We start from the raw sequence: 12,421 nt of genomic DNA on the forward strand, positions 1-12,421 counted from the left end.
ATGTATCCAATTCCATCCCCACCTCAGGCAATACATTCCAGATATAAACCACTCACCATGTTAAAAAAAAACCTCTCTCTCAGATCTCCTTTATAACTCCTTCCTCTGACCTTTTGTTTTAGACACCTCTACCGTGTGAAACAGATTTCAATTATCTGTGAATCTCATTACTATCTTACACAATTTAATTAGGTCACACCACACCCCACACCCCACCTCCCTCCTGGGAAACAAAGCACAGAATAAAGTGCTCCAATCCAGTCAACATCTCAGTGAATCTCCTCTGAATTGTCCCCAGCATAATGTCTTCCTTCTTATAGCATGGCAACCAAAATTGTGCAGAATACCCAAAATGTGGCCTTACCAACGTTTTAAGAAGTTGTATCATTAGTCATTGAATACTAGGGTATGGAAACTGGCCCTTCAGCTAATCTAGTCCATGCCAACCTGGTTTTCTGCCCAGTTCCATCTACCATCCCTCTCATCCAAGTACTATTAATTGAAACCACTATAAAACATTGCGTCCTCGATCTAGTCCTCTTGAAATTAATGCATCCGGACCACAACCCTCCATATCCCTCCCATCCATGTACCTATTCAAATTTCTCTTAGACATTAACATTGACTCTGCATGCATGACTTGCACTAGCAACTCGTTCCACACTCAACCACTCTGAGTGAAGTTTCCCTTCAACTCTTAACCTATGACCTCTAGTTGTCAACTAAGCCAACCTCAGTGAGAAAAGCTTGCTTGCAATTATCCTATCTATACCCCTCATAATTTTACAATACCGATATCAAGTTTCTCCTCAATCTTCTACATTCTACAGAATAAAGTCCTAACTTATTCAATCTTTCCCTATAACTCTTTCGAAGGGCCGAATGGCCTACTCCTGCACCTATTTTCTATGTTTCTATATCTATCCACGGCCTCTTATACTGTCAAGATGAAGCCACACTCAGGCTGGAGGACCACCACCTTATATTCCATCTGGGTAGCCTCCAACCTGATGGCATGAACATTGATTTCTCTAACTTCCATTAATGCCCCTCCTCCCCTTTTTACCCCATCCCTGATTTATTTATTCCCCCCTCCTTTTTTCCCCTCTCTCTGCCCCTCTCACAATCACTCTATGCCTATTCTCCATCTCCCTCTGGTGCTCCCCTCCCCCTTTCTTTCTCCCTAGGCCTCCCATCCCATGATCCTTTCCCTTCTCCAGCTAGTATTCCTTTTGCCAATCAACTTTCCAGCTCTTAGCTTCACCCCTCCCCCTCCTGTCTTCTCCTATCATTTTGGATTCGGCCCCCCCCCCCCCACTTTCAAATCTCTTACTATCTTTTTCTTTCAGTTAGTCCTGATGAAGGGTCTCGGCCCGAAACGTCAACTGTGCTTCTTCCTATAGATGCTGTCTGACCTGCTGTGTTCCATCAGCATTTTGTGTGTGTTGCTTGAATTTCCAGCATCTGCAGATTTCCTCATGTTTGCAAATCTAATTTACTACCTCATTTTGAATGCCAAGCAACTCAACTTGCTTGACCAACTTCCAATTTAAGACCTTATCAAAGGCTTTGCTGAAGTCCATGTAGGCAACATCCACTGTCTTGCCTTTATAACTTTCCTGGTAACTTCCTTGGAAAAAGTCTGTAAGATTGGTTCAACATGACTAACCATGCACAAAGCCACGTTGACTATCCTTAGTCAGTCCTTCTCTATCTAAAATACTTCTACCTGATCTCTTACATTACCTTCCAATGATTTTCCCACTACTGGTGTCAGGCTCACCAGCCTCTAATTTCCTGGCTTATTCTTAGAGCCCCTCTTAAACAACAGAACAACGTTAGCTATCCTCCAATTCTTCGGCATCTCACCCGTGGCTGAGGATGTTTTAAATATCTCTGCTAGGGCCTCTGCAATTTCTGCACTTAGCCTCTCACAGGGTCCGAGAGAACACATTGCCAGGCCCTGGGGATTTATCACCCCACTCCCTGAACTCCCTCTGCAAAACATCATCACACATCATGCTCATGTCATTGATATGGACGTGCATCATGATCTCTAGCTGTCAACCCTCCCATTTAAGAATGCTGAGGACTTGATCCGTGATGTCCCTGGCCCTGGCATCCAGGGCAGCAACAAACCATCCAGGGATCTCGTTCTCATCCACAGAGCCTCTTTTCTGTTCCCAAACCAACGAATTCCCTATCATTACAGTTCAGCTCTTCTCCCCTCTTCCCTTCTGGGCCACAGAGCCAGAGAGCTGACGCCGTAGCTTTCCTCTGCTCAGTCATCCCCCCGCTACAGAGTCCAAAGCGGCATACCAATTGTTGAAGCGAATGGCCACAGGGGTACACTAGCACCAACTGCCCACCTCCTTTCACCCTCCTTACTCTGAATTTGGCCTCGCTCGTATCCGTCCTCATATATTCTATGCCCCAACTTATGAAGGCAAGATAATTTTAGAAGTTCTCACTCAGTTTTGTAGAGGTGCATGATTCCATGTACTACTTCGACCGATGAATTTCCACTGAAGAATGAGATTTGATCAGGCAGCTGTTTAGATGGAGAGTCTGGTGCATTCCCACTCTGGTCTTTGTACAATTTACTCTTGTCATTTGGATCAATGGTACTTGTTTTCTCCATGGGGTCAGTACTATTCGTTGTCTTTTGATCAGGCTTCAATGCAGATTCCACAGTATCTTTGTCTGTAAAGACACAAATTTGTCAGGGCACTCATGGAAAAGAAAACCTACAAATCAAAAAAGCACAAAGAATTCAAGAGGCAAAGATCTGGTGAACGCAACTCACAGGTTTAGCGAATAAGGAGCAACATAGCAGCCATGTCAAAATCAGATAATCTAATACATTATGTATAGACTGGATGATTCAGTTTACAGATCAAAGATACTCTGTTATATCTTGTGAGATTTGCCTTCTATTCTCATCTTTACAACCTTTTAGGATGTTGGAAAAGATCTGTAGCTCAGGTTGAGGATGTTGTTGTCGAGTGGCTCGCCGAGCTGGCTTGCTAGCTTGCAGATGTTTCGTTACCCAGCTAGGCATCATCATGAGTGCAACTTTGAATGAAATGTTGGTGATCTACATTGTCTGTCTTTTATATGTCCTGTGATTAGTCCGTTTGTGTGTGTGGGTATATGTGCCATTTCTATTGGTTACCAATTATGTAATCCGTGATTGGTTCATTACAATTGATTGTGATAATTGTTGTCCAGGCTGTGTTAGTCAACCAACCGTTATGCAGGATTAACGTGTCCCCATTGATTGACACGTGTAATCAGGTGTGAATTGGCTTTTGGCTCTGGATTGATGACTTGATGCTGAAGTGGGATGTAAACTGGGTTCATTTTGACATGTTTGTAGAATTCTGTGTGGAGAACAAAGCCTCTAAGAATTCTTGGGCTTGTTGTTGAGGGGCTTGGGCTAGGATAGTGACATTGGTCCAGTTGAATGATACAAGGGAAAGTTGGTCATGACGGTTTACAGCCAGTTGGTGTTCATGTACCCTTGTTGATAGCTTCCTACCAGTCTGTCCAATATAATTCTTGTCGCAGTTGGCGCATGGAATTTTGTATATGGTGTTTGTTCTGTGCGCCGTAAGTAGGCGGCCTTTTATTCTTGAAGACCACACAGAATATGAATTATATGAATGTTTGCTAATTGCCAATAAAAGATTGAAATAGGGAATGTGACTCTTTGGAGCAATCATCGGAGCTGTGGGCATGAAACGTAAGTATAACAACTCTGTGGGGTCACAGGTTGGTAGCAATTGTTTTGTTTTAACTTTGGATCAATTTTTGCCACCACAGCTCAATTTTTCTCCAGGACTTGCTAAGTATTATTTTTCTATATTCACACATTGCACTGTTATTTACTGTACCTTTGCTGGAGGTTATAGTTTCAATTACCATGTCTCTCATCTCTCGACGACCAATATGCTGATGCAAAATAGTGGATTTCTCTCCAGTTGTTTTACCCTCCAGCAACAGCTTTGCTGAACTTAATGATTTCTTCTCTTTACCCTCATCATCCGCCATATTGAGAGCTGAGCAGGCAGAAAACAAAGCAGAGTCATATTTTGTACCTTTATATTCATTATTAAGACCATAAGATATAGGAGCAGAATTAGACCATATGACCCAATGAGTCTGCTCCGCCATTTCATCATGGCTGGCTGACTTATTTTCCCTCTCAGCCCCATCTCTTGCCTTCTCCCCATTACCCTTCATGCCCCAACTAATCAAGAATCTATCTTAAATATACCCAGTCACTTGGCCTCCACAGCCACCTGTGGCAATGAATTCCACAGATCCATCACTCTCTGGCGAAAGAAATTCCTCCTCGTCGCCATTCTAAATGAACGCCCCTCTATTCTGAGGTTGCGTCCTCTGGTTTCCCTTACGATAGGAAACCACCTCTCCCCATCCACTCTATCGAGGCCTTTCAACACCCAGTAGGTTTCAATGAAGAGAATGTATATAATTTCTTGTTAGTTAAAGCAAGCTGAAATTAAGCAACAACAAAAAACACTGGCTGTATTTGTGATATGAATGCTCCTACTCCTTTCTTTCCCCATAGGCAATACACTTCAGCAAACATGGTCAGGTAGAAAGCGCACAGATGGAATAAATGACCCTAAAGAATTACTAAGCCAAACCTCAATAGTCAGTGGAGCATTCCGCCAAGATTCAATTCTCTCTTAATTTGTTTACCTTGCATACAAATTCACTTCTCCTAGCAACCCTAACATTCTGTTTCACGACTATAAATCATAACCTACTGTTACTTAATACTTCAATTGTTTTAATTAATCAAGCTTATGCTTTGCAAACAGCCTACTTTCCAAGTTACGAAAGCAGACCAGTATTAACACACTGGAGAAAAAAAATATTTAAACTGTCTGCTCTAACTTTGCTACCTGGGATACACAAGTAACTCATTTTTAAATTTATTTATTGAGATACAGCGTGAAGTCGGCCTTTCACCCAGCAACCCAAGCCTAATCATGGGACAATTTATAATGACCAATTAACCGATCAACCAGTACGTCTTTGAATGTACAAACTCCTTGCAGGCGGTGGCTTATGTCATTAGCTTAATCTTTCTATTATATAACTAAGCTTTCTCTTGAAATACAGCCAATGTTTTATGAAGCCATAGTCAATGGAGGTTTTGCATTGTGCAAGTGGATACCACCTGAAACTTTTTGGACACACGAAGCGTGCTTTTCTAAAACCTAGTGACAACATGGAAGGAAACAGTTTGACAACACAACCATTTATTTTGTAGTTATCTATTACAAATTCTTAATTTACCTTGAGGTACAGTAGCAATGGGGTCACACCCATGGACAAAGTATTGAACACAGAGACACATTCAAATGTAGATAGTCATGTTTTTGTTAAAATCTCAGAAAACTACAAGATTGTTATAAAAATCACCACATTGTCTCTTGAGGAAACTTACCCAGCCGGGTCTAATTGCGAGTTGCGTACACTGATGTGGTTTGCTCTGAACAAACTTTTCAGTTCACAGACAATGAGTAACAGACAATAAATGCCAGTATTGTCAATGACATCTACACCTCACAAATGAACACATTTAAAAATTGCTTAGCATTGGTTGCATGATGGACTAACAAAATGGCAGAATTTGATTTTTCAGAATCCAAACACGCAGCACTCAAATGCATTCAAAAACTTCTACAGATGTACCATGGAGAGCATTCTGACAGGCTGCATCACCGTCTGGTATTGGGGGGGGGGGGGGGGTTGCTACTGCACAGGACGGAAAGAAGCTGCAGAGGGTTGTAAATTTAGTCAGCCCCATCTTGGGTACCAGCCTACAAAGTACCCAGGACATCTTCAAGGAGTGGTGTCTCAGAATGGCAGCGTCCATTATTAAGGACCTCCAGCCCTTTTCTCACTGTTACCATCAGGTAGGAGATACAGAAGCCTGAAGGCACACACTCAGCGATTCAGGAACAGCTTCTTCCCCTGTGCCATCCGATTCCTAAATGGACATTGAACCCTTGAACACTACCTCACTTTTAAAATATATATTATTTGTTTCTTGCACGATTTTTAATCTATTCAATATACGTATACTGTGATTGATTTACTTATTATTATCATTTTATTTTGTTTTTCCTTTATATATTATGTATTGCATTGAACTGCTGCTGCTAAGTTAACAAATTTCACGACACATGCCGGTGATAATAAACCTGATTCTGAGCAGCTCCTGGAAACAAAAAACTTCATATCATCTGTCCTTCAATTCTCATTCAGCTATTGAAGGAAAGCATTAAATTACCTGGTTTCAAAGTTACAATTATATTTGAAGACTTCCACGGCACTGCCCATCCCGAACAAAGCGAAATGCAACCTATCACTAGGATGTCACTGGTGCAGCTCTGGCACCTGCAGAAGCTCTGACTGCAGTAACCGATCTAGCATCTGCTCAAAAGCGCATTGACTGGAAAGCTGCGTGAATATACTTGCATATGCAGTAAATCCACATTCCTCGGAGAATAACGTTAGTTGCTGGTGTTTCAATGTACTTCCCCATAAAGGCTGATTCTTCATCCACTCCCAGATAACATTGTAGGCATTTCATTCTTAACCCATAGTATTTTCTCAAATACATGATTATATATTACCCCCATCCCAGTATTTCTTTCTTTCTAGGCTTGCTTTCATTCCAATACATGACAGAGCAGAAGACGGCTGTGTTTGATTGCTTTTAATCTACATTAGCCTAGGACGCACACCAATTATAGATAGAGGTATACATGCTCCTATCTACACCCTCTTCTTTGGCCCCACTTCCTCATCATCCCAACGGATATTGAAGAGAGTCCAGAGGAGGTTCACGAGGATGATTCTGGGAACAAAGGGGTTAACATATGAGGATCATTTGGCAGCTTTGGACCTGTACTCACTGGAATTTAGAAGAATGCTGAGGGAGCTCACTGAAAGGACTAAATAGGGTGAATGTGGAGAGCATGATTCCTATGGTGGGGGTATCCAGAACTTGAGAGCACAGCCTTTATATTTAATGACTCTTGCTCTCATTTTGAAGACTTCCATGGTACTGCCTATCCCTTTAGAACAGAAGGAAGCAGGAATTTTTTTTTAAGCCAGAGTGTAGTAAATCTGTGAAATGCTCTATTAACCGGACTGCGGTGGAGGCCAAATCTGTGCGTATATTTAAGGCAGAAGTTAATCGTTTCCTGATTGGTCAGGGCATCAGAGGATATGGTGAGAAGGTGGGTATGGAGTTGAGTGGGATCCAAGATCAGCCATGACGGAATGGCAGAGCAGACTTGATGGGCTGAATGGCCTGATTCTGCTCCTATGTCTTATGGTCTTATTCCCTCCTTTAGCTTCCCCCTTTCCCAAGTCCATTCTTAGCCTGCTCTTCTTCTGCCTCCACATTTCCTTCTTCCTTCAGTCAGACCATCACCACCATACCCTAGTGTCTCTCTATCACTCTCTCACATTTCTACAACAGTAGTATGGGTTTTCAATAGGGAGAGCCTTGGGAACAAGAAGAACAATAACTCTCTTTTTCTTTTATTAATATTTGCTGACTCATTTCTTGTTCTCCTCACCTGCAACAATATTTTCATGGGTCCCTCATAAACCGTTTGGAAATTTACTCTGTATCTGATGTGCTTTATTCTTCTGTTTTAATAAAACGAGACAAGAAGGAATTTATCTCAGAGAATTACAGGGAATTTAAAAGATCTCTCTCTTCCGGAAGACTGCGGAGACTGAATCATATTTCAGCAAGTCTGGCCCATTCTACAGTTGCTACCCAGCTGGCAGCAAGTTATGACTGCGGGAACTCCACCGCTCACATTAACACAGATTTAGATTCAAGTATTCCTCTCCTTAACACAAGTTTTTTTAAAAAAAACTCACACCCCTTTGAACTTTTCTTAAAATTTTGTCCACTTTACAGACACTTGTTTTTATCAGGTATCAGAATTTCAAATTCAGTCACAAGTTCGCATTTGTACAAATGCAATGAAAAATTTCCTTGCCAGCAGCATCACAGGCACACAACACCTGAAACACCAACTTCAGAAGAACAAAATAAACAAATTATGTAAAATGATACAAGAGAAAACAATTAAAGAAAAACATAATTAGAACAAAACGAAACCTGTTGTACAAAATGGTCATAATTTGAATTGTGATGCAGGATTTTGACCTGAAGTGTAGACTATTCCTTTCCTCCCATAGATGTTACTCGACCCGATGAGCTCTTCCAGCAGATAGTTGGTCCAGATTCCAACATCTGCTGTGCCTTGTGTCTCAGAATTTATGCTGCGTTACTCTGGAAGTCAGTCACTGGGTTCTACAGTCTCTAATTTCAGAATTCAGCTCGGAAGAGGGGATTAAAACTCCATCCTGTCTCTGGAGCAGCGATGACCACTGCGTCAGCGCTCCGAACCCATCACCCATCACCCAGCCACTCGGCTCCCGGTCCCACCCAGGCCGCCACTCACCGCTATACTCGAAACCCTCCGGATGGAGCGAGTGGTTCGCTAGCTCCAGACGTATGGCGACCAGTGAAACGCTCATATGTTAAACCCGCGGATCTGCTGATCGGGCTAAAAATAAAATAAACGAACGGCAGCGACAGCATCCAGCCCGGAGCCCCAGGCAGCAGCAACACTGAACACCGGGACGGGGCCCTTCCACTTCCGGCAAGCTCACCTCTGACCCCGCTGACGCGCCGCCGCTTCCCTGGCAACCCAGGAGCAGCTGCGGGAGGAAGGTGGATGAAGTTGAGGGAAGGAGAGGGGAGAGAGTGAGAGGGAGTGAAGATCATGGCAAGAGATGAATGGGAAAAGAAGGGGAGGAAGGTGGGAGGAGAGAACAAGGTGAGGCGGAGAGAAAGGTAAATGAGCGGTGAGGGTCTTTTTTCCTCCCCCTAGCCAGGGAAATGAAACTTACTGAAGTGATGGGACCTTCTCCCTACCGGCTCATAGCCAGCTCCTGATTGTCACTACAACACACATTGAAAGGTAGGATGAATATCGATCTGTGCTTGGTATATTACTTGCTGCCAACTCTGGCCCCAATTCCCTCCACTTAAAGTCCTTTTTTTTTGTACAAAACATGTGAAAAAGAATCAGGAGTAGCCTGTTAGGTCACTTTGACCTCCTCCAACATTCATTAAGATCAGAGCTCATCTGAATTTGGCCTCAGCTCACCGTCCTGCCTGAACACCTTTCATGAAAAGGAAAATAAAACAGTGTGAATTCCTGTAACATCTGGCAGCCCTGTGATATCTGTCTCAGAGGCCGACATTCAAGAGGGTGAATGCTCTCAAGGTGTCCGGCCCTGATGGTGTAGCCGGTAGGCCAACCAACTGGCTGGAGTGTTCAAGGCCACTTCCAATCTTTCAGTACTTCAGTCAGAGATTCCCACCTGCTTCAAGAGGGCATCAATCATACCAAAGCCCAAGAAGACCAAGGTGGGCTGCCTCAATGACTATCGGTCACATCGACTGTGATGGAGTGCTTTGAGAGGTCGGTCATGGCTATAATTAACTCCAGCCTAAGCAAAGACCTGGACCCACTGCAACTTGCCTGCTGCCACAATAGGTGGAGGCAGGATCTCCCACTGAGCCTTGGACCATAAGACATAGGGGTAGAATTAGGCCATTCAACCTGTCCTTGTCAACCCCATTCTCCCCATAACCTTTGACACTGACTAATAAAGAACCTATCAACCTCCATTTTAAATATAACCAATGACTTGGCCTCCACAGCCATCTGTGGCAATGAATTCCATAGATTTACCACCCTCTAGCTAAAGAAATTCCTCTTCATCGTTCTAAATGGATGTCCCTCTTTTATGAGGCTGTGACCTCTGATCTTAGACTCCTGCCGCACTATAGGAAATATCCTCTCCACATCCACTCTATCTAGGCCTTTCAATGTTTCAATGAGATCCCCCTCATTCTTCTAAATTCCAGTGAGTACTGGCCCAGACCCATTGAATGCTCTTCATACATTAACCCTTGCATTTTTGTGAACCTCCTCTGGACCCTGTCCAATGCCAGCACCATCAATTTCTTGGTCTTGTTGTTGCAACAGCACTGTGGTGACATCACTGAGCCAGCTGATTATCATGCTCCTGTACGCCTCCTTGTCATATCAAAAATTCTGCCAACAGTCCTCACAATACCCCAGGAGTGCTCTGATCAGTGTCTTATAAAGCCTCAGCATTACATTCTTGCTCTTATATTCAAGTCCTCTCGAAATGAATGCCAACATTACATTTATCTGCCTTACCAGCAACTCAACCTGCAAATTAACCTTTAAGGACTCTGAAGTTCTTTTGCAGCTCTGATTTTTGAATTTCCTCGCTGTTTAGAAAATTAACCTGGACATCTTGACCACCTGGACAACAGTGAGACCTACAACAGGCAGCTGTTTATTTATTACAGCTTAGCGTTCAACACCATCATTACTTCAGCACCAGTCAACAAGCTTCAAAACCCGGGCCTCTGTACCTCCCTCTGCACCTGGATCTCATTGGGAGATCACAGTCAGTGTGGATCAGAAATAACATTTCCTCCACACAGGCACTTCACAAGGGTGCACGCTTCGCCTGCTGCTCTACTCTGGGCACTCTTGGCTGCGTGGCTAGGCACAACTCAAATCCCACCTATAAATTTGCTGATGGTGCTACTGTTGGCAGAATTTTTGATGGGTGACAGAGAGGTGTACAGGAGCATGATAATCAGCTGGCTTGGTGATGTCACCAACACCAAAAAATTGTTGCAACAACAAGACCAAAAAATTGATTGTGGACTTCAGGAAGGGTAAGTTGAGGGAACGCACAGCAGTCCTCATTGAGGGATCAGCAGTGGAAAGGGTAAGTTCCTTGGTGACAAATCAAATCAAGTTTAATTATCATTCAACCATCCATAGATACAGCATGAGAATGAGACAGCATACCCCTGGGGCCAAGGTGTAAAACACACAAAAAAGCGCATTCTGAACAGCGGGCAAACATATATAAAATAGCGAGAAACATTCAGAATAGCAAGCAACATTCAAAACAGCAAGCAAAGAAGCATGTTCACCCAAAAAAAAAAACATATATATAGTCCGAGACCCTGAGCAACGTGTCCCACAATTGATGGTACAGTCTCACAGATGCACACAATCCAGCCTGTCATTCCACCACTTGAACACAGGAGGGCAGCACTGATGGACGCATTTCCTCAGCTGGTCTGCACCAGTAGGCAAGCCTGGGGCTTGAGGCCTAGTTCTCACTATAACCAAGGCTACTGAGCTACCATGTCATCTGTCACACCACCAGACGAGGGTAACAGATCTGCAGTCACTTACATTATCACTGTCTACTAGTCTTGTGAGCGTAAATGAAATGTCCGAGATAATCTCCCACACATGCTGCCTTCACGCACCAAGTCCGATGCTTGTGAGTAGCAGTCAGCAACATGGTCTACAGCCAGGTCAGTTCCTCTGAACCGAAAGCAGCTTCTTTCCCGACATCCTGATGGGCTTCTCTGACATCCCAGACGACTCCTTTCCCAAAATCCTGACGGGCTTCTCTGACATCCCAGCTGGCTCCTTTCCTGATATCGCGGCCGGCTCCATCCCAACCAGCTGTTTCCTCAGCATTCTGGCCAGCCCCTTCGACATCTCGGCCAGCTACTCGCATCAATGAGCAGCTCACTGATGGAGTAGCCCTGCAGTACCCAAAGTTCTTGGAGTAGAATTGTCTCTCAATCATAAAAAAACAAATTTTACAAAGAAAACAGTGCCTTTGGTTGGCTCCTGAGAGGTTGCTGCGTTCGAACGCACCGCTGTCGTACCGGAACATCTCTGAAGATCTATTTTGAGTCCAACATATTGATGCAATTGCAAAGAAGGCATGCCAGCGGCTATATTTCATTAGGAGTTTGAGGAGATGTCAATGCACATGATTGGTAAAAGCCACAGAATGTTGTAAACTCAGGCAGTTCCATCATGAGCACTAGCCTCCCCAACATCAAGGACATCTTCAAAATGCAATGGGTGAAGAAGACACATTGATCATTGCAGATTCCCATCACCCAGGACATGCCCTCTTCTCATTACTACCATCAGGGAGGGGGTACAAGAGCCAAAAGACACACATGCAACATTTTGGGAACATCTTCTTACTCCTCTAGAATTTAGAGAACTGAGGCCTTGTTTTGTCAACTTCTCCTCATATGACAAGCCCAGCATCCTTTGAATTATTGCTGTACTTCCTCTATAGCCAGTATGTTTTTTTTAGGCAAGGTGACCAAAATTGTACAAAATATTCCATGTGTGGTCTCCCCAAGGCTACATATAATTATGAATATGTATATATTTAGGGTGGCATG

The 12,421-nt window shown here is 43.5% G+C and overlaps 1 protein-coding gene across 1 annotated transcript in view; it reads right to left on the reverse strand.

The window, feature by feature from the left end:
- brap (BRCA1 associated protein) overlaps positions 1-8,734 on the reverse strand; it is a 36,443-nt gene extending 27,709 nt beyond the window's left edge. The window contains exons 1-3 of the mRNA XM_073065668.1: positions 8,535-8,734; positions 3,897-4,061; positions 2,472-2,703 (exon numbers count right to left, since the gene is read on the reverse strand). Coding sequence (XP_072921769.1) covers positions 2,472-2,703; positions 3,897-4,061; positions 8,535-8,610 — 473 coding nt within the window. The 5' untranslated portion in view covers positions 8,611-8,734. The remainder of the gene's footprint in view (positions 1-2,471; positions 2,704-3,896; positions 4,062-8,534) is intronic.
- Positions 8,735-12,421: the final 3,687 nt, after the last annotated feature.

This window comes from Hemitrygon akajei, chromosome 14 (genome assembly GCF_048418815.1).
Source record: "Hemitrygon akajei chromosome 14, sHemAka1.3, whole genome shotgun sequence".
Classification (NCBI taxonomy): Eukaryota; Metazoa; Chordata; class Chondrichthyes; order Myliobatiformes; family Dasyatidae; genus Hemitrygon; species Hemitrygon akajei.